At 35.3% G+C, this 23,622-nt stretch overlaps 1 protein-coding gene across 2 annotated transcripts; it reads left to right on the top strand.

Moving 5' to 3' along the window:
* The first annotated feature begins 862 nt into the window (after positions 1 to 862).
* LOC106056082 (alkaline phosphatase-like) lies at positions 863 to 23,271 on the top strand. 2 transcript variants are annotated; one of them, XM_056008894.1, is made up of 14 exons: positions 863 to 939; positions 3,655 to 3,728; positions 4,342 to 4,562; positions 4,947 to 5,127; positions 6,123 to 6,201; positions 7,875 to 7,968; positions 9,079 to 9,183; positions 11,433 to 11,535; positions 13,242 to 13,379; positions 14,061 to 14,138; positions 15,650 to 15,763; positions 18,725 to 18,844; positions 20,938 to 21,018; positions 22,591 to 23,271. In XM_056008894.1, exons 2-14 carry the CDS (start codon positions 3,671 to 3,673, stop codon positions 22,830 to 22,832), a joined length of 1,614 nt encoding a protein of 537 aa, XP_055864869.1. In that variant the 5' UTR covers positions 863 to 939; positions 3,655 to 3,670; the 3' UTR covers positions 22,833 to 23,271. The 2 variants fall into 2 exon arrangements, with proteins under 2 accessions (XP_055864869.1, XP_055864870.1); XM_056008895.1 differs by lacking the exon at positions 863 to 939 and adding an exon at positions 1,181 to 1,226.
* The last annotated feature ends 351 nt before the right edge of the window (positions 23,272 to 23,622 follow it).

The following is a 23,622-nucleotide window of genomic DNA, read 5'->3' as shown; positions in this document are numbered from 1 at the left end:
GTGTGTGTGTGTGTGTGTGTGTGTGTGTGTGTGTGTGTGTGTGTCGAGGGGAGGTGATAAAAAGGTATGGTGAGCATGGGGGCTCAAAAAAAAAAGTAGGCCATGCGATATTGCATCTGATTTCAGTGCGGTATGCGCTTCGGGCTGTCATCATGATGGTCCCGAGTTATAACCCTGCCCACTACCATCTCCTGGCTATGACTTAATAATCTTCATTTCTGATGGAACATATGAAAAGTATAGAACAAACTCCTCAATTCTCATTGGAACAAAGGTCCCCACATCGCCTGTTTTAATGCAGACATCAAAGACACATATTGTCAATCCCATTGTCAATCTTTAAGGAAGATAATCTATAATATAAAACTGACATATTGATTCATGATTCATAATTGTTTTGATACTTTTTTTTATTACAGACGATACATTAATAAAAATTTCTTCTGAGGTCTCTCAATTTTTAACACGATGCACATTATCCAATAGACACCGCCTGGAGCTTATTCTTGAGAGATTTCACCAGAATACTCCCACAAGTCTTTGAAGATGTGTCCAACAGCTACCCACCCGGTGATTCACTGACAAAGTAGCTCGTTATGGTTTCCCTCAAGTCGTCTGCTCCCACGTTGACAAGATCACATTTCATGAATGTATCGGTGGTAATAGACATTAGGGCACTATTGTATTCACTCCCGATTGTGAATTCCTTTCAGAAAATATTGTTATTGTGGATGTAAAGCGTTATTTGTTTATTTTTATTTGTTCAGCTCTTTACCTCCAATCCCCCCCACACACACACACAAACTGAGCCACACACACAAAAAATGTCTCGATAGAGATAGCTCAACCCCACCCCTTTATATTTGTATACGAGAAATATAAAGCAGTACTTTGGATAAGTCGACTTGTCATCATCTTAAATAAAGATCTAGATTCTAGGTAAAAAAAAAATAATATGCTAATAGTCTATGTTTTCATCGTTACAATAAAAAAAAAATTATAGGCCTAAAATACATGTATTTACATTTTACATTTGCTAAGGAATCTTTATATTTATTTTATTTTTTCATTTATTTTAGTTTATAAAAAGTGTGACTAGGCAATAAAAAAAAAAAAGCGAATATTTTATTATATTATTTCATTTTTAATTTTAAAAGTGGTTTTGCGCGTGTGAAATATGAACGCAAAGATTATCAATAATAAATATTGATAACATAAGATGAAAGGTAATGTGAAATATGTAATCCTGTCTTGGGAGTCCCACGATTGTTTTAGAGTTAAGTAGGTCAATTAAGATACACATAGCTCAAGCCATCTTGTTTTTTTTTTCTTTCGTTGCAAATTTTTGTTTTTGTTTTTAATCGCAGGCAAATTTGAATATGATAGCAATTATAATGTAATTATTTTTTATTTAAAGATATTATGTAGTGTATTGTAGACATACGACTTAATAGCGATGAACGATAACTTTAGTTGACGGATTGATGAAAAATGGATTTAAAAAGTTGTAAAAAAAAGTGTGAGAAACATTTTTCTTTATTATTTTGTTTTGATTGAACGGACTATTTAAGATTTTGCTTTAGTAACGTGAATTAATCTCTGTTCTGCGCAATCTTTCAATATTCAACATTTATGAATATTGGTTAAACAAATTGTCCAGCTATAGTATCGTGCCCTTTTGGTTTATTATTAATAAAATGAAGGTTATACGTTAGAAGTAAAAGTGGTCAAATGATAATGATTTTTTTAGTTTTCTAATGTTGCTTATTGTTTATTATTTAAAAACTGCACAAAAATTATCATGAGTGTTGTGAATAATGATATAAAAAAAGAATATCCACGATGTGTTCTAAGGTTGTCTCTCCTTGCATTTAGGTCTTGTAGCTAACGCAAGACAACAATATCATGCACTATCGCATCACAAAGGCAATTTATTATTCTTTATATAAGGAAGAGTAATAATGTCTCTCGATTTATTTGAAAGAGAAAAAAAACTCTAAATCTTAAATTATCTAATAAAATACAGACGTTACGAAATAAGCATTACAGCTATTCCTTCGTAATGTTAAAATGATATCTAACCTTTTTATTTTTTTCTTTAAATTCGCTAACGCTTCAACATGTAACATATTGACACGCACAAAAAAAAAAAAAAAAAAGATGTATTTATAATTTTAAAACAAACAAAACAGTGAAGTATTGGGGAAAAAAAGTTCATAATTTGATAAAATTTAGCCCAAAAAATTAAACTGTTAATTTAATTTCGTTTTGTTTCAGTTCACTGTAAATAGACTATTCTTTCGAGTTTCATTTAGAACGGTAGGCCTACAATCCAGAGATTAGGACGATTCTTTTGGCTGCCTTCTTTTCATACATTTAACAATTTACTCCTAGTTCAATGTAGACTGTAGTCAGCAATGTTGTGTAGAAATGGACACCAAATTCTACATCCTATGATCAGTAGGCCTATTCTGATTGGTTTATGTTTTGAAAGTTTTGAAGAAGTCATTTCTTTTACATTAAGCTTTGGATAATAAGACCGAGGTTATACCTTTATACCTTTATATGGAATGTATACGTTTGTCCACAAAAGTTGTATTTCTTTTATCTACCTTTTTGTACCTTAGCGAACTGATCACTCCATATGTCCCCCCAGAGAGCCCTGCGCTCAATGGATTCAACGCTTCTAGTGGTGCCACGTTTCTCCCTCAAAAGCTACGATCTGCGGGCTTTTTCAGTGCACGGCACAAATGTTTGGAACTCACTCTCCATTGTTCTCAGACAGAGAACATGCTACACTAATTTCAAGAAGAACATTAAGACCTAACTGTTTTAATTTTTTTAGATTAGTTTGTCACTTCAGCTCTCGTGTTTATGTTTGTAATGTTATCACAGCGCCTTGAGCCTACATTTTCTTTGTTAACAGCGCTTTATAAATATTATTATTATTATTATCTTTTATTGTTTCATTGATAAAAATGTTTAAATCAATTTTATTGTATCTGGGTGATTTTTAAATGTATTTATTTTTTAAAAAAAGTAGGCTACTTGAATTCGAACAGTTTCCTTAAGACATTACTGTAACCCTGTGCCATGGAGTTTATGAAAATAGATACATCCTTCTTTCTCACCTACCCCCATCCCTTTCCAACTGGTCCAGACAAGTGATCGGAACATTGCGTATTGAGAAAGTTGAAACAATGAAACTGTGCTAAACAAAAACGATTTCTATTCGTTGAGAGTCTAGATCTATTATAAATTTAATTACATGACTGATTCAAACTAATTGATACTACTACACTTAATATTATCTTTGTATGTTTGTTCAAAATCGACACTGGCAACTGGGAAGAGGTGGCACTGGACAGATCCACATGGAGAGAGAGCATAAAGGAAGGGTCACGGATTGCAGATGTCATTCACAACAGAAGCAGAAAGAAGGGTGAAAATGCAACGGCGCCTGGTGATTATATATGCCCAACCTGCGATCGCAGCTGTGTATCAAGGATTGGCCTCTTTAGTCACACAAGAAGTTGCAAAGGGAAAAGATCGTCTCTCGAGACGTAAAATGCCACAGGATGTTTGTTTTTTACAGTATTTTTTTTTTTGGTTAAAGTATTGTTTTAAATTAGTTAGTTTTCTCCATTATTTCAGTGTCCAATGAGGCAACATGATTTGGCTTTTGGCAGTGCTAGGTCTAATAAATAATACATTAGCAATGAATGAAAGTAAGTAGATTCTAAATCTAATGTAAATTAAACATCTAAATATAACTTTCATTTAAATCAAAAATAGTTAGACAGAGTAAATTGGCTAAAAAAAACTAGATGACGGCTTTGTGTGTGTATGTGTGTGTGTTGGCGTGTGTGTATGTGCGCACGAGGTTTTTAACAAACAGAAGATGAACTCAGTAGCTTTTCAATGTGGTATTTTAAGAATGAAACTAAAGCTCATATTTGAAAGGTTATGGCAGGGAAAGGGGGGGGGGCTGGAATTGGTCGAAATAAAATTGAACCAGGATAATTTAAATGTTCAATAATTCAAGATCGGGTTTCAAAATATACAAGACATTTGGGGGGGGGGGATATATATGTATATATTTTAACTTTCGGAAATTGACGAAAAGTATTTGTAATCATCAAATGTTTTACAAACTATTGAAATAGTCGACCAAGAAGAATCCAAGTGTTATTATAAGCAAGGGTACTTTTCTTACATTTAATATTAAGATCCATTGACGTGTTTTAATCAGAAACTATATGTTTCAGAGTCAGAATTTTTGTTAACTAATGAAAATGATTTAGTTTAGTGTCTTACAATGCAGTCTAACTTTGTTCTCAGAAAAAGACTTTTGGCTGCAAGATGGGAAAGATGGGATACAATCTATCTGGCAGACTAAACCGAATTTCAAAAAAGCACACAACCTTATTCTGATGATTGGTGATGGTATGGGGCTGTCCACCATCACTGCTGGTAGAATTTATCAAGGTCAAAAGAAGGGCAAGAGTGGAGAAGAGAACAAACTGACATTTGAACAATTTCCTTACCTGGCACTTTCTAAGGTTTGAACAATTTCCTTACCTGGCACTTTCTAAGGTTTGAACAATTTCCTAACCTGACACTTTCTAAGGTTTGAACAATTTCCTAACCTGACACTTTCTAAGGTTTGAACAATTTCCTTACCTGGCACGTGTTTCCACACAAACTGTCTTTGTAACCTTGTTTATTTATTTATTTATGGTCACTGGTTGTTGAAACGAAAATTGAAACATTAAATGAAAAATAAAAATAAAGGAATGATAAAACTGAAAAAAAGATTTATTTTTTATTTTTCGGGAAACAATAATAAAGAAATAATTCATGGATTTGAAAGAACTCTCTAGGATTTGATTTTTTCTTAACCTTTTTTCTAATTTAAATACAGCGTGTTTTGTCTTATTGCTCAGACTTACAATGTAGACCGTCAGGTTCCAGATAGTGCTGGCACAGCTGTTGCTATGATGACTGGAGTCAAAGTCAACATGGCTACTCTGGGAGTCGGTATTGATGTTCCTTTTGCTAGCGAATGTAAGAGCGTCACAGATAAGAGTAAACTGAAGGGTGCCCTGCACTACGCACTAGAAGAAGGTATTTGTGTTCACAAAATAAGCTGTTTAACAATCCATACAAAATAAATCTCGGTTTGATTGGGTTACTTACAAGAGAGACTGTGCATGATTTGGCAATGATGGAAGCGACGGGAAAATGTTCTGGCTTTAACGATGTAATGTCTCTTAGTTTGGTAGTAGCCTTTTGTGGAATCCAATATCCATGTTTAATGCTCTTTTTATAGTGATTCAAATCCAAAATAATATTAAAGTTGCTCTTTTAGACCTTGCGGGAGATGATGTAAAACTCATGTCAAAATGTCGACTGGTCAGTAGATCTAAAAGTTTGGAAGTTCAGTTTCCACTGAGATTCAAACTAAAGACCCTTCGGTCTCAAGCTCTTTACCACTCGGTCCCATGTGTAGACTATTTTATGTTCACTTGTATGCTGTGGTTTATTTATACCATGGTTGCTATGCAGTTAAGCACCTTGCGTTCCCTAAGTGTGATTACTCAGTACTTAGTCTTTACTTGCTGGTAGAGCCAGAGGACGCGTTTCATTCAGGAGAGTATTCTGGGGAGTTTTTCTTTGGGTTTATCCCCTCATAGGGAGCAAGAAATATCGTTTGGACTTTGCTTATTTATTATTTATAGTTATAGGCATCAATTAAAGATGACAATCAATGTATTAAACGTACTGTGGTTTTAAATTACTACAAAGCTTATATCAACTCACCCTGTTAGTCTGTCTGTCTGTCTGGTACAAATCTTGCACACGTTATTTCTCCGACTTCCCATTCTCGAATCAAGTTGAAATTTTCCACAATTATTCATAGTTGATAACAATACATGAATTTCAACAAAAATTAACAAATTAGCTATTCAATTAGTGGTAATTAATTTATACTATTTTATATAGAAAAGGGGAGTTAAACCTTGCGATATTGAGAGCTACGGAAGTGATTTTGCGGTACCTCACCTTAGATAAGCTTTATCTTTATATTTTGCTTGTTTTTTTTGTGTCTGTGTTTGCAGGTAAGTCAGTTGGTATAGTGACCACCACCAGAGTAACTCACGCCACCCCAGCCGCAGCTTTCGCGCATATACCCCATAGGTATGTAGATATAATTACAATCCAAACTATCACGGTCTCTATTACGACAAAGAACGTATTGTTTGCTTAGCCTAAATTAATTTGTTTCACTTCTTTTTAAAATAAACTAATCAGTTTGATGATCCAGTCTTTTAATTATATTGGCTTTTATTGTGCTCGATTTCATCTCTCTATGACGCCCAGAGGCGTAGCTAGGAAATTGCCATCATTTGGGGCCCGGGAGGGAGGGCTTGACCTCTTTGGGGGCCCCTGCATTTTGCGTAATATTTAATATTAAAGTAAAAAAAAACACTTATTAGAGGGCCCGCCTCGCGTGGGGGCCCGGGAGGACTTTTAAATTCTCCCCCTCCCCCCACCATAGCTACGCCTCTGCTGTTAAACAATAAGACTACGGATCAGGTGTCGAGTTTAGAAAGTCCCCGTTTTTTCTTACAATTCTTCATTTTGGCTTGCAAACTTTTCATCCGTTCAACAATCCATTTTTTTTTTCTATCCTTTTTAAAAAAAACAAACAAAAAAAAACAAAGGTTATCTAAGAGGAAGAAATACACTCTTACAATTATATCTATCAATGGTGTAGAAGTTATTTTCCTTATTCGCTCTAGCCGACCCCCCCCCCCCCCAAGGTTTTATTTTTGCGATTATCTTCTTTTCGGCGGCGATCCTCAAAGTCCTAATCTAAATATGTGGGGTATCTTACAGCGCTCCCCCAGATCACCTAGCTGTCAAGAGAAAAGCCTCCACATGGCTGTTGTTTGGTTTTTTTTTTTTTATATTTTTCGAATAATTGTTTTTTTCGGCGGCGATACTCAAAGCCTTAATCTAAATATGTGAGGTATCTTATCTTTTCAAGGAACAAATTGGTTGTATTTGCAATGAAGTATGGGCCTGTAAATTCATATTAGAATATTTCTCAAGTAAAACATTTTCAAAAGGTCCTTTTTGAATAGCATGAATAAAGAGCTGTAGATGTCAGGAGAATGCGTTTCTGCTGTGAAAAAATGCAAAAAAATGCTGTTGGCGTCGGGGCGAATAATTTGTAAATTTGATGCTCATTCGTGTTTTGTTAGGTACAATAAATAGTTGTTTAAAGTATCAAGTTGATCGTTGAATGCATGTGGAAGAAATAGCGTTAGTATTATTTAAGGAACTAAATCCTACTAATTTAGCCATATCTGTAAAAACTGAATGATTAATTTCCCTTATTGATATCAAACAAAATAGTATTAGTTACTAGTAATTAATTGACTAATTGTTTAATGTTATGTATTGATTCATGTCTTGTCTACGCCAATGAATACTTGTGCAAACTTTCAATTTGATCTGTCACAGACAGATATACACAGTGAGTTGATATAAGCTTTGTAAAAAAAAATTATAGTAACACTGGGTGGACACGGATGACGGATCTCGAAAAAGGCTCTAACGATTTTCGTTAAAATAATTACTAGTTAATTGGTCACACAAGAAAAACTCTGTTTCGACCGTTACTTTTTTTAAAATTCAAATATAATAATCTTAAAATTAAATAAGGTCAGTAAATCTATATCTTGAACACACACCAGTACAAATTCCCGCATATATTCACTTAAGAGTTAATTAACTGAATTAATTCAAATTACGTTAGCTGATTTCTAAACTTAAGTCTACGACTCATTATATTCTTCTGTCAGGGACTGGGAATGTGTAACACCTAGAGGGAATGGCAACTGTGAGCTTGTCAAGGATATCGCCTTTCAGCTTATCATGGATTATCCTAATATTAATGTAAGTTGCTTTCATTCTAAATTTCTTTTACCCTATCCTAGCTCTTCTCTTGAAAGGAAAGGGCGAGTGACGTTATTGAATGAAACACAACTAATTCTTTCGTTAGTTCATGACTTACTGAGAGATCTAATAATGAAATTTTTCCATTCTTGAAATCCATTCATCATTTTTAACGACCCTCGAAAATGGAATAGGCGCTATTAGTTTTGTGTGAACTGTCTGTCCATCCGTCCTGTTTAGATCTCATAAACTAGAAAAGGTATTGAAAATCCGACGTCATGACATTTTAGACCTTTCAAAGTTCTAATGCAACGGCTACCTTTTTCTTTTCTGAAAGCGAAAAGTTTACTTTTTAAAATCAACTATTCATATATTTTTTTCATAAAAATACACCATTTTTAAAACTGTTCACTGTTAATAGTATCCATAGAGTTTGAGTTTACGTTTTTTGACACTGGCCAGCAGGTGATCGTGGAGTCCAATCGCTGAATTAATTCTGTTTCTAATCTCTTCATTCGTGATGCGGTCTTTGTAAGTGACACCTAGAATTTAACTATATCTTCATAACTATCAGTTCATTGAATACATATGAATATTAACAATGTAATAATAATACCATTAATAAATCTCCGTATCCTTAGGTATCAAGTCGTTAATCGAACTAACAATACAACAGTATCGGCAACACTTTCGACACGAGCACGTCTCTTCTTTTTGTATCGACGGAGATGAGGTTGTAGTTGTTAATGATTTGTAGTTTCTAGTTCTGATATTTTTTTTCTGAAAATATTAAAACCTACCTTTTTACCTGCCGGAGCGGACCACTTTGGAGGCCGATTTTGAGTTTGTTTTTCCACACAAACTCTATTGTGACCTTGTTTTTTTTTTTTTTTACATATTCCTCCTTTTTATGGCTATGCACAAGATGAACTCTCTTTACTTTGGTTTTAATGCCTAATTTTTGGTGGACGAAGACAGTATTTCACAAATACTTCCATTCCTGAAATCCATTTATCATTTTCTTTTATGTCTTCCTCACTATTTATGGTTCCGTGTGGACTACATTAACCGCACGAGATGAACTCTCTCTATTTTGGTTTTAACGCCCAGGTAATTCTTGGTGGTGGACGACAGTATTTCACAAATTCTTCAACAGCTGATCCCGTCATGAGCTCAATGCCTGGATTAAGAAACGATGGATTGGATTTAATCAAAGTAAGTAATCAAGTCATCAAATTATGTAATCAAATAATCAAAGTTATCTACTTAATCAAACAAAGCAATCAAAGTTATCAATTTAAGTAGCGTTATCAAAGTTAGTAATTAAAGTTATTTAAGAAAATAATCGATGTAATCAAATTCGTCAAAGTAATTAATAAAAAAATGTAGAAACTAATTTAAAAAGAATAACTCTCTGACAGGGTGGTATATGCATTGATGTGTTGACACGATAGTATCAGGTTCAAAATTCTTTCATGAACTTTCAAAACTTGAAGCAGTTTCACTCTTCGCTGTCCCTTCTGTTGATTGCAATATGTGGTATGTAAATGTTACATAGGTTCGATAACTCTTCTTGTTCGAACACTGCTTCTAGAGCTTGAAATTAAACAGATATCTGTTTTTATTGTTGTTTCTTCTTCCGGAAAAACAGACACAAAATAGAATTTAAAGCTGTTTTTAAAAAATCAAGAAATTCCCTGTAATTAACCATCTATTCAATTTTTGTTGTTAACTTTTTATATTCTATATCTCTTTAGCGTCCTCGAATCAAAGAAAACAGAAACTTCTTGATTTAATTTTTTTCATACTTATTGCAAGAGTAACAGAGATTTGTATCCATGAATAAAAAATCATAAATAGCAAGCTTTTTAGTGCGTACTGTGTGCATAAAACGGAAATAAAACTAACAGCAGTACCCAAATAAAATGTCATAATGGACCTCATTCACCAATCGTAAACAAACAACATTTAGCCACGTGATAATATTGATAAACCAACGAAAAAAACGTATCACGTGACAGCCTTAGTGTATTAAGTAATTTGTATAGAAGAGATAGAGAATCACGTGGCTAAATGGTATTTGTTTACGATTGGTGAATGAGGTCCATTGGTATGCGCTTTTCAGCATTGTAGAATCAATTTGAAGGTCCTTAATAATAATAATAATATAATTTTATTTATAAAGCGCTGTTAACAAACAAAATGTAGGCTTAAGGCAAACACAAACATGACAATTGAAATCTAAAACTAATCTAAAAAAGTTTTAAACAAGTAGGTCTTAATGTTCTTCTTAAAAATGGTATAGCATGTCTGTCTGATATCAATGGGCAGTGAGTTCCAAACCTTTGGTCCGTGCACTGAAAAAGCCCGCAGACCTTAGCTTTTGAGGGAGAAACGTGGCACCACTAACAGCGTTGAGTCCATTAAGCGCAGGGCTCTCTTGGGGACATATGGAGTAATCAGTTCTCTAAGGTATAAGGGCATCTCATTGTTATATATACACTGATGACAAAGTGTGGCGACCTTGTAATCGATTCTCGTTTTCACGGCAAGCCAATGGAGCGTGCGCAAGAGCGTAGTAGCAGAATCTTGTCTTGCTTTTCTAAGTACTATTCGTGCGGCGTTGTTCTGTATACGTTGCAGTTTTGCTATTTTGTCATCAGGTATACCTGCTAGCACGGCGTTACAGTAGTCAAGGCGGGAGAGTATGAATGCCACAGCTAGCGTTTTTGTTGACTCCGTTGTTAAATATGGTCCTTAGCTTGTAGCGCGAAGTAATTTTATCCTTAAGTTGGCAACTGTGATCTTCTGGTGTGGCGTCCTTGGTGTAGCTTATTTTGTCTATTTATTTCAAAATCTTTTTCAAATCTTTCTTTTGTCATTTTCTTGCAGCTTTCTTCAGCATCCACATTTTTCTTTAATTTATTATTTTCTTTCTGTTTTTCTTTAACTGAATTTCATTGCATAAAGAACGCAAAGGGAATCTTATAAAATAGTGTAAGCAGATTATGAGGGGGGGGGGTAATGTATTAAAGTAACGTTAAAAATAAAGTAAAGTTCCCCCTTCCAGACCTTGCGATCTATAGAGCAGATGATGTTAAGGTCATCTGTTTCTTGGCCAACGGTTTGCGAGCTGGGTGTCATGTGACCAACTCAACGGCCAACCTCCTTTACTTTCCCCAACTAAAGTTAGGAACACATTAGAGTGGGGTGGACGTCGGGGCGCCCTAAAAATACCGATATTCAAGATCCCAGTCTTCACCGAGATTTTGAACCCAGGACCCAGGGTTCGGAAACCAAGAGCAGAACCACTAGGCCATCGCACGTGTGATTGGTCCCTTACGCACATCCACATGAGCAGGGGCATTAAATAAACCTCCTTTCACGTTGTAAAATTGGTATAAGAGAGTATGAATTTTAATTTGCACGTTAAGTTTATTAGATTTTATGAAAACTTTCTACAGGCCTGGAAGACTGAAAAGATGGAACGAAAGGTCCAGCACGACTATGTATATACCAGACAACAGCTCAATGCACTGGACGCTTCGTCAATTGACTATTTGCTAGGTGATTTTTTTTTTACTTTGAATTTATATTTTGTTGATAGAGAAAAAAAAAGCTGCCCCCCCCCCTTTCTCAGTGATTCTTCCTGACGCCACATTTATATTTGGATAAATAAAACATGTTAAAACAAATACTGTAGCACAAGAATCAAGTTTGAAGTGAAATTCAGAAACATAAATAACTTTTTTTTTGTTTATACAAACTAGAGAACAACTCTTCTGTTGATTGCAATGTGTGGTATGTAAACTAAACGGAAGGCCGATAACTCTTCTTGTTCGGCCAATGCTTCTAGGTTTCAACGTGGGTGGAAACTGTCAATAGAGAAGACGGTTAGGTCAATAGGGAAACAAAACAGAATCCCCATTGGGTGCCTAAGGACCGAGTCCAAAGCACTGCAAGGGATGGAAGAAAGTCCCAACAAACATTCCACTATCCACACACCGTTCCACTAGTGGCCGTTTTTTATAACAGACACCTGTACGCCTGATGTGGTACAGAGAAGGAATATGGGGGAGTCTCCCCCGTGTGCTCGGTCCTCGGCCTAACCTCTAACCTGAGTGTTGAAATACGAGCCATCTATAATGTTTAAACAATTTCATCTGTTTTTACAGACAGAAGCTTGTTCAGACAGGTAGATAGAGAGAGCTTCCATAGGCCCATTTATCCAAGAGATCATAACTCTAAGGAAAATTACAAAGTTGAAGAAGAAGAAAAATAAGGTTAAAAACATTTTGAAAGCTAGGACAGGTGATAGAGTGACTTTCATACACATTATATATGCGATGTCATGGGTCATATTACATATGTTCATGTTAGACACTCAGTCTTTTATCCCTACAAACCCATTTTTTAATGAAACAAAATTGGTAGCAGTTTGCCTCGTCGAGGCCGGGATCAACTTGGTCAGACATCAATCTCCCAACAAAATTATTTCACTGATTGTAGCTCTGTCGTCCGAGAGTTTTAAAATTTGAACCATAATTTACATTTAGGACTAGCTTTCAACGTAACAATTTTTTTTTTATAGCGCAACTATCTTTAATATAGCATGTTCAGAGCGCTATGGCCCAATCTCATTTGAGGACCAGTGGGGGAGGGGGTATCTGGGAGAAAGTTTTCCGTGCTATTGTGCGCTCAGTAAACACAACTCTGCTCAAGTCGGGTGTTGAACCTCGAGCCTCCTTCATAGGTAGCCAAGCCAAGCTCAAGCGTACTTAGCCTCTCGCCACACATCCCCAATTTAACAAAGATATTTTAAATATACCAGTGCTATTATTACAGAACAATGTACAAGATACACATTTTCTAATAGAATACTAATAACTAGTACTAACTCAATAACTCAAATCAACTTTGCAAGAGTTGCCGTTTAGCTACTATCTTTATGGTCATTGTTACACTCATTTGTCGTGGAGGAGTGCCCTTCGGGGTTATAGTACAGGTAACTAAATTTTCCCACTCATTCCGGTCTGGAGATAGTACAACGAAAATTCGAAAATGTACTTTCTTTTTCTTACAGACATTTAGTGAAACAAAACTGAAAAATACAATTTTAATAAGACATTTTTAAGGAATTTTAATAGCTGAATTTGAAAAGATTATTTTTTATAACGGAGCTTTTTTTGGGCTTGAGACTTTAAGACTTAGGCTCTATGCTGAATGGGAAATGATTCTGTTTGTATTTAATTCTTTGCATATTCTTTGCACAGGTTTGTTTGCACCCAGTCACATGACTTACGAAGCAGACAGACTGCCATCTAGTGTTGAGCCAACTCTAACAGAAATGACAGAAAAGGCTATTCAAATCCTCAAGAAAAACCCTAAAGGATATTTTTTACTTATTGAAGGCTGGTAGCTGTTTAGAGAAATTAACTTTGTATATTAGAATATATAACACCATAAATGACGTAGATAACTTTTGAGACGCTTCACTGCAGAAGTCCAAAGAGTAAAGTAGCAAAAGCAAAAATACATACAAAGGCCGAACCATAATTTACAAATGCAAAAAAAAACAAAAACTAATAAAATATTTAGATAGACACATTCCTAATTTCATATGTAAGTATGTACATGTAAGTAAGTCGAACAAGGGCTTCTTTCATAGTGTCATTAGAGCATGGAACATTTCGCCTGAGTTAGGCAAGAAAACCAACGACTTGGCCGAGTTTAGGTCCTTTATCAACATGTATGACTAGATCAGTGGTTCCCAAATTGTGTTCCACTAAACCCTAATTGTTCCGCGAGCCTGAATAGGTGTTCCACGACCTACTGGAATAATTGACTAGTAGGCCACAAGGTGAATTAATCCCTCTCAATAAAAAGCCAATTGTTCCGCTAAATACTCAGAATGTGCGAAGTGTTCCGTTACGGAAAAAAAGTTTGTGAAACACTGGACTAGATTAACTCGTGGATACGCGTAGGACGTAATAATCTTCTCTTTTGAAGTAACGTCTGTAAATGATAAGATAAGAAGAGTTATTTGCAGAAAAGCTACATTCTTAAATTATCTTTTACTCCTCTTTGACCAGGTGGGAAGATCGACCACGGGCATCATGAAAACGGAGCGAAGAAAGCTTTGGAAGAGCTTCTAGAATTTGACAATGCTGGTCAGTTGGTCTCTGTGTCAATGGTATTGTCCATGTCGATGTCCACGTCCTTGTTTACATTGTATGTTGTCGCACTATCTGCCATCTTTTAACAAAGCTTGGATCAACGCACTCTGTCTGTCTGTCTGTCTGGTAAAAAGTTTGTACACGTTATTTCTTCCACACCCAATCTCGGATCAAGTTGAAATTTTTGCACAATTATTTCTTGTACCTGACAAAACAAGAATCAATAAAAATAATTAGTTAATTAGTTATTGGTAATTAATTATTTTGTTTAGTATCTTTACAAAGAAATCGTACTTGACAGATATGGTAGTATAGGATGAGTTAGCCCCCTTGAAGGCTTGATTCATGAGTGAACACGTTTTTTAAATGCATTTTTCACGGTTGCATTCACACAGAAACCCCCTTCTTTTCCACACCCCCCCCCCCCCCACCTTTACCAATTAGTCCAGACAAGTGTTAGAATCATAGCGTTTTGAGAAAGCTAAAAGCATGAAAACGCGCTTTTAAATAACAATAGGTATAAATATTTTCTAATCGCACATATTTATTATGGTTAGTTCAGATCTATTAAAATTGTAATCACATGACTGATCCAAACTAAGTGATTCAATTACACTAAATAGTTTGACTAGCGACTTGTACCACGGGATACGGAGATGTATTAATGTTGTCGTTATTATTATTACATTGTTATTATTCATGTTTCAATGAACTGATAGTTATGAATGTATAGTTAAATGTCAGCCTGGCCTAACTGATGTTATTAAATGATTATCGAATTGATATAATTGTTTTGTAGAGAGCCAATCTCTCATTCAAAGCCTCAAAAAAGAAAACTTTACATTTAATTCACTACCCTCCACACTACATAATATGAAGCACTACTTATTAATTGCTAACCTATCTCCGTCGATACAAAAAGAAGAGACGAGCTCGTGTCGAAAGTGTTGCCTATAGGCCTACTGTTTTAGTTGTTGATAGTTTGTTAATCATAGTTTCAGATAGTTTTTCTGAAAATATTGAAATCTGCCTTTTTTACCTACCTGAGCGGACCACTTCAGGGGCCGATTTGATAATCTTGTATATTATTACTAAAGTCTACTATTTTTACTTCTTTTAATTTAGTATTAACTTTTTCTAAATTGTAATAAAATTTATATTTCGTATTGTTCACAAAAGAACTTTGTTCAAGCTTTTTCAAATGTTATAAGTTAAAATATAATATGCCTGCAGTGGTTTAGTTGTCTACCAGCAGTTTGGGTCAACGACCGTCAACAGCACTAAACCCTATTTAGAGTCACAGTTTTATAGCAGCCTCCCTTAATTCAATATAAAGTAAAGTTCCCCTTTCAGACCTTGTGATCTATAGGGCAGATGATGTAAAGGTCATCTGTTCAATATAAACTTAAAACAATTTTGCTTGTTTTTTGTAATCAGTTGCTGTTGTTTATTAGCCCCAACTGTTATTTCTTAAACACGTCACGTTTTAAACTGTCTTGACACAGTTGCCAAAGTAACGGAGATGACATCAGAGGATGACACGTTGACAATTGTCACTGCAGACCACTCCCATGTCTTTGCGATCTCCGGCTACCCTACAAGAGGAAACAACATTTTAGGTAAATAATGCGATTGAGTTAGGCATTTAAGGCTATCGGGACAGCTTTAAGGAAGGCAACTTAACAAAAAGAAAAATCAAAAGAGGAAGAATGTTCATTGTAGTGACAAACATTGTCGAGCCTTCAGCTCAAGCACGGAGTCCTCAGTCCTACTCTTTCTGCTCTTTCCTGACCTACAAAACACCAGTGGCTCTCCAGGTCCACACGCCAGTTACAAGGCACGACGAACGACGCCTCTCTTTCTCTAGTTGTCTTCTTTCACTGGATTTCTTAATCTGCTTACTTCTTGTCGCTATGGCAGGCTATGGGCTGTATGAAGAAGGCTTCTCCCATAGACATAAATAAATATAGACTGCCCGATTAAAGAGTTTTATGAAACGAAAATTTGTGACTTGCAATTTTGTGTACTTTATTATACAGCATTTATGAGCAGTATAAAAGTTAAGTATTCATATCTATTTCAGCCATAACCTATATAAGTATTACAATATTTTCACTAGTGTTTTGTTTAATCTCTAAGAATGAAGATCATGCAATTTTTCATAATTCGGAAATCCGAATACAATAGATATACGTTATCAAGTTACATGAAGTTACTTCCTTCGGCCAGTCTATATTTATTTATGTCTATGGCTTCTCCACATCAGCAGTGCGTTCTTGTCACGTTCTAAATGGTGCGGAGTATCGTGCAGGGAGGCAGTGCACAGAGTTCTATTTATTCCGAATCATTTTAAAGTCAATTTGTGAAACTCTTTTAAATAATAACATTCAATTACTTATTACCGTAAACTTGGATGCATTTGAATTAATTACTTTCTGACATTGTTATTCCCTCTTATCGAGACCAACCATTAAGGAAGGCTTGTACGACGTGGCAACGCGCTATTGGTCCAAACTGCCCACAGATTGTGACGTTACAGGTCAGTGTTGAGGCCTTCTATTACGAATGGTCTCGCTCTTAAAGACCATCGATCTGTTTATTGTACTTTTTACATAGACAGCACAATGAACATACTAGATACTATGAGTTCCTTTAAGTACTTTAGATACTGCCGCTCATCAGTGCCAAATATTTGTATGCGGGGACACCTACCATTGTCAAGCTTAAATATATATGCACTTAAGAAAATATAATTAATTAATTTAATAGGCATGCCATGATAGTGAATTAAATTAAATCTCACTTCTTTTTTCTGACATTTTTAATGTATGCATATTATGTTTTGGAAATGTGGATGTCCCCATTCAGGGTGAAGACTTACGTAGCCAGACAGTCTTGTACTGTCATACATCCGGCACTGAAGTTATATATTTTGCCTTTCTGTCGAGAGAAGATCTTTGTTCAGGCTACCTTGACAAGGTCCTTGTTGTCAAATATGATGGGCCCGTGAAATTGTAACCGACTAGATAATGTTTCACAAGGTATTCGCCCATGACAGAACTGAATCCTAAGCAATGACAGCAGCATCTGGTCATCAACTTGCAAACTACTTTCTTACCATATTGTTTTTCTGTAGCTGTACTGAGATAGCTGAGGACTTGGTTATGCTAAAAAAAAACCTGCGCTTAATATGATATGAGGTCTATGATTGGAGGTCTATAAAAACGCTAAAATAAGATATGAAGTCAATTATATAAGTCTAGGAAGACCACGATATAACGATAATTAATTGATATTACGTTTTAAATTTGATATGAAGTCTACCATATGTTCTGAAGTCTGTTAAATCTTATGAAGACTTTGATATAATATGAAGTCTACGGCAGGTTCTGAAGTCTGTGAAATCATATGAAGACTATGAATGATATGAAGTCTATGATATGAATCAAATATAAAATGATGTCAACTTAAAGAAGTGATGCGATATAAAGTCAATGAATTGATCTTAGACTATGATATGCTATGAAGCCAATATGTGGTATTGAGTCTATGATATACTATGAAACCGACGATATATAGCGTTCAATAGAATATTTATTTTTGAAACCAATGAAATGTGTTCTTTGTAAAGACATAAAGCTTATGATATCAGGGTCTGTGTTATGACACGAAATCTATTTAAGGCTATGATATTTAAGCTTATATAATGGTGTACTGTCCACTTCTCATATCCCCAATATTTATTATTTGTAATTTGTAAGATCTCTGAATAAACCATATATATCTCTATAGAATAAAACATTATCATAGAGTTTATCTGAACTGAATCAGTTTTGTGTTTGTTTGTTTTTATAATTTGTGATGCATTAGTTTAACATTGTATTTTATTTATTCATTCTTACTCTGTAGTTTGAAAAAATGAATATGTTGATTACTTGTGGCGTATAATTGCACAGTTGTTTGTTGGCTAATAACAGGGACGATTCTTTGTAGCTCATCAAAAACTCTCTGAATTTGTTGGTTCATCAAAAACTCTCTGAATTTGTTGGTTCATCAAAAACTCTCTGAATTTGTTGGTTTATCAAAAACACTCTGAATTTGTTGGTTTATCAAAAACACTCTGAATTTGTTGGTTTATCAAAAACTCTCTGAATTTGTTGGTTCATCAAAAACACTCTGAATTTGTTGGTTCATCAAAAACACTCTGAATTTGTTGGTTCATCAAAAACACTCTGAATTTGTTGGTTTATCAAAAACTCTCTGAATTTGTTGGTTCATCAAAAACACTCTGAATTTGTTGGTTTATCAAAAACACTCTGAATTTGTTGGTTTATCAAAAACACTCTGAATTTGTTGGTTTATCAAAAACACTCTGAATTTGTTGGTTTATCAAAAACACTCTGAATTTGTTGGTTTATCAAAAACTCTCTGAATTTGTTGGTTCATCAAAAACACTCTGAATTTGTTGGTTCATCAAAAACACTCTGAATTTGTTGGTTTATCAAAAAAAATCTAATTTATTGGTTTATCAAAGACACTCTTATTCGTTGCTACTAGAATGTATTCTTTACTCTTGTTAGGTTTGGTAGATAATATGGATGCTATCGAAAGTCCACTGGATAACATGCCTTTCTTAACATTGGGTTATTTGAACGGTCCATTCACGAATAGAACTAACTTAACTGGTGTTGACACAACTGGTGAGTATGATAGGTATTGATCAACTGATAGATAGATAGATAGATAGATAGATAGATAGATAGATAGATAGATAGATAGATAGATAGATAGATAGATAGATAGATAGATAGATAGATAGATAGATAGATAGATAGATGGGTGGATGGATGGATGGATGGATAGATAGATAAAGATAGATAGATGGGTGGATGGATGGTAGTATAGATAGATAGATAGATAGATAGATAGATAGATAGATAGATAGATAGATAGATAGATAGATAGATAGATAGATAGATAGATAGATAGATAGATATTGTTGTAATTCTAAGGCAGGCACTCAACAAAGGAAGAATAAATAAATAACACACACAATTTTCACACAAACCAACAGGATGCGAAGTTGTCTTAGTTCTTCTCAACAAAGCCGGAATCCATCATGTCTCGTGTGGAACAGTGCGCTAGTGCGCACCATGTATATCAGCGCGGGAACAGTGTGCTAGTGCTCACCATGTATATCAGCGCGGGAACTGTGTGCTAGTGCGCACCATGTATATCAGCGCGGGAACAGTGTGCTAGTGCGCACCATTGTATATCAGCGCGAGAACTGTGTGCTAGTGCGCACCATGTATATCAGCGCGGGAACAGTGTGCTAGTGCGCACCATGTATATCAGCGCGGGAACAGTGTGCTAGTGCTCACCATGTATATCAGCGCGGGAACTGTGTGCTAGTGCGCACCGTGTATATCAGCGCGGGAACAGTGTACTAGTGCGCACCATTGTATATCAGCGCGGGAACAGTGTGCTAGTGCGCACCATGTATATCAGCGCGGGAACAATGTGCTACTGTGCACCATGTATATCAGCGCGGGAACAGTGTGCTAGTGCGCACCATGTATATTAGCACGGGAACAGTGTACTAGTGCGCACCATGTATATCAACGCGGGAACAGTGTGCTAGTGCGCACCATGTATACCAGCGCGTGAACAGAGTTACAACAGTATGAACCTAGGATCGACGAGGCCATCGAAGCGATATTTCAGCGAACAGACAGCCATGGAAAATCCGTTACGTATTGTAAGAGGAACAAATCTACACAACCAGAGGAGTTTAAGGCTCACCCTTTGGAATATATTAATGATAATTTCATTGCTTTATTTTTATGACACGCTAAATGATTTAATTAATAGAACATGAGAACAAATACGGCTTTGATTTGACTTGCAATAATTTTATAGACCAGGCAGCATCCGTAGTGACCGGTGAATACTTGTTCTCCCCCCCCCCCCTTCTTGTTTTTTCCTGGGGTGACTATCCGCAGAAATAAGAGAGTGATCTTTTCTTTACTTCTTCTACTCGTCCAAACTCTTGAGCGACGAAGAGAATTATATATATATATATATATATATATATATATATATTGTTGTTGCCCGTCGTTGACTTGTAGCACCAAACTGCTGGTAGACACCTAAACCGCTGAAACAACTTAGGTAACTTCTTTGTGAACAATACTAAATATATATTTATTTATAATATTATAATATAGACAAAATCAGGTGAACATGAGAAAAAATTTATATTCTAGGCTTTAGTAATAATAGTTTCTACCCAAATCTAACTCAGTTTAATGACAGCCCTTCAGTCTCACGTTCTGGAGTCTGTTCTAACTAAAACCAAATGACGACAATGCCACCTATCTTGCATCATTCTAAACCATCGCTAACCTCTTCCCACCGTCACCATAGAAACACACACGCACACTCCATAACATAGATATTTCTACGAATTATTTAAACAGCATAGATCACTAGATAGATAAGCAAACAACAACAAAACAAAACAAAAACTGAATGAAAATACCCAAGCAAAGCCGGGTTAAGTCAAAACTAGTATTTTGTATTTTGACTTTCTATCAGCATTGAGGTCGCTGTATGATAAAGAGTGATTCAGTATGATAAAGAGTGATTCAGTATGATAAAGAGTGATTCAGTATGATAAAGAGTGATTCAGTATGATAAAGAGTGATTCAGTATGATAAAGAGTGATTCAGTATGATAAAGAGTGATTCAGTAGGAGTCTCTAATCTCAGTTCATGTGTTGTTGATGTTTCAGCTAGCAGTTTTCATCAACCTGGCTGTATCAAAATGAATCTGGAGACACACGCAGGAGAAGATGTTGTCATTTATGCCAGAGGTATTTATTTCCAGCTTATCTTATGGGCGCGATGGCTGAGTGGTTAGCTCTTGAATTTCGAGATTTTTATGGCGTCCCTGAGTCCACCCAACTCAAATGGGTATCTGACTTTAGGTAAGGCGGTTGGTCGTTGTGCTGACCACAAGAACCGTTAATCGTTGGCCAAAGAAACAGATGACATTAAAATCGTCATTCCTAACGTTCAAAGCCTATATATGTGTTAATGTAGTCGAGTATATTACTAGTAAGTCTTCTAGTCATTGATTTTCCCGGCAGTATTAGGAAACTCATTTCATGCTCTGATTAAGCACTAGGGAAAAAGGAGCACTTTTATAATTTGACCTAGCATGTGAAATAAGAAATGTACTTATCTCTTTGTGAGTTGCAATGACATGGAGGCCAATACGAGGAAAGCGCAAACAGGGACGTCCTCGTATTACTTGGCGTCACACCTTCATGGAGGACACCAGGTGGGAGGAGGCTTCAGACATTTCCAATGACAGATCTTTATGGAGACTGCTTGCCACCCAATGCGCCGAACGGCGCGGGAGGACCTAAGTCTAAACCTAAATCTAAATCTTTGTGTCTTTATGAGTCTTTTATTATGTTTTTTTTAAATATTTGTTGAATATGGTTCAGTTTTTTGGTATTCATGCTCACTTTAGAAATAGACCTACGTGCCCTGATTTACATTTCATATTTAACTAGTTCTAAATCAGCACGATGAGTTATAATTATTGATGATGTTTAACTTACTAATAATGTCAAAATTGTTTCCATTGCAATAATGTAATATCCTAATGTTTACTTTTCATGTTTAACCTACTCATTATTGATTTGAATGTGCTAATTACAATCACAATAGAATTTCCACTTTAATTAACCCCTGAAATTACCGTAACAAAGACTTTGTACATTCAAAATTTTGGGAACCACTGCTTGACATCGTTAGCATTTAGTCTTTTAGGCAAATAGACCAAGGGAAAAGAATTTTGAAGTCAAATTAAGTTGTAAAATTAAGTTGTTTATAACTTTGGATGCTTGTTTCATCACTCGCTCACTGAGCCTAGTCCAGTTGAGTTCCTTAAGCCACTTAATGGCTTTGTGGTGGATTTGAAGAGGAAGTGATGAGCAAGTGGTATCGTCATCTCGGAACCGAAACATCACCATGTAATACATTTATCTAAGATTTAATTGTTGTTTTAAATTTGGTACAACCTGAACCACGTGTGACTTACTGCAAAGATTATATCTGTGTAGCTGGGCATTCTTTTACTCTTTTTTAACTTCCACTTCCCAGTTGAAATTTTGCATGATTATTCATTATCGATGACGACACATCCATCAATCAAAAAATTAACCAATTAGTTAATCAATTAATGGTATTGAGTTAATTTTGTTTTATCTAGAAAAAGGGAGATAAAGTATAAAATATTGAGAGGTATGTCAGAGATTGAACAGTGCTCTCCCTTCGCTCCGTATAACCTTTTTTTTTTTTTTTTTATTTTCCTTATACATATTTATTCTGTTTGGCTATAACGGTGAAACAAAAACTTTGGCTCTTGTTTACAGGTCCAATGGCTCACCTTTTCCAAGGCACTAGAGAACAGTCTTATATAGGTCATGTTATGATGTACTCTGCCTGTCTTGGTGTCTACAAAGACAACTGCGACATGCCCAAGAGAAATATGATGCTTGAGCCCATGTCAATGCACTGCAGTGCTGTCATCCCCAGATCAACACTTTGGACTTTGTTGGGTCTTGTTGTTGTTGTTGTTGTCAACCAACTTTCTGAAAGTACAAGGAATGTTTAGCCCCTCAGTGTTTGGATCTTTAGTTCAAGTTTTTCTTTTCGTTCATTTTGTGGAACAAATTATTAATTCGGCTATTTTGTTTGAGATGTGGACTGTTAGTCTGTTACCACTAGGATTTGAACTCTCCTTCAGTCCTTAAACACACAGGGCAAACAGCGAACTCCTATTAGGTCATACCGCCAGGAGGACCCATGACATACTATTATAAGGTAATAAACTTCTGCATAAGTCTATGTTACTCATAGATTGACTTAGGGTTATACGTAGACAAAAGGATTGTCTTTTTAAACTTTATAACTCGGTTTTGTTGGCTGCATCGTTACAAAGTTAATGTATGATCATTTGTTATTTAGGAACCTTTATCTTAGTTTCGTATTTGACAAAAACGTGCAAGTATTTCTTTGTTCATTTCATACAATTGTTTCGTTACTAGTAGGCCTACAGTAGACACTTCTGCCTTCTTTTTATAAAGCCTTTTGTAACCTTTAGCAATTTAAAACAATTTAAAAGTGTTTTAATTGTATTTTACATTGGTATTGACATTAAAGAAAAAATTCTAATTTAAAAGATTTTTGTTTTGTTTTGAGTTTCAATAGGGACAAAGTGTGAAGAAAATAAAGATTTTTTTTTACCTATATAGGCCATTCTTATTGTGCAAATAGTATTTAATGAATATGTAAGATTATTACTTGACTGTCAGTCACAGCAAGCAATGGGACTCATCCAGCTTAAAAAGAGTAAATCATTAGTAAAATTGATTAGGTGACTAAATTTAATTTTAAGATGATTA

Source organism: Biomphalaria glabrata, chromosome 13, assembly GCF_947242115.1.
Source record: "Biomphalaria glabrata chromosome 13, xgBioGlab47.1, whole genome shotgun sequence".
Taxonomy (NCBI): domain Eukaryota; kingdom Metazoa; phylum Mollusca; class Gastropoda; family Planorbidae; genus Biomphalaria; species Biomphalaria glabrata.
This window is presented reverse-complemented; position numbering and strand designations above follow the sequence as displayed.

Coding starts and splice junctions, on each gene's coding strand:
- LOC106056082 (XM_056008894.1), top strand. CDS start 3,671: ATGATTTGGCTTTTGGCAGTGCTAGGTCTAATAAATAATACATTAGCA. Junction 4,563..4,946: donor CTTACCTGGCACTTTCTAAG/GTTTGAACAATT, acceptor CTTATTGCTCAG/ACTTACAATGTAGACCGTCA. Junction 14,139..15,649: donor TCTAGAATTTGACAATGCTG/GTCAGTTGGTCT, acceptor GTCTTGACACAG/TTGCCAAAGTAACGGAGATG.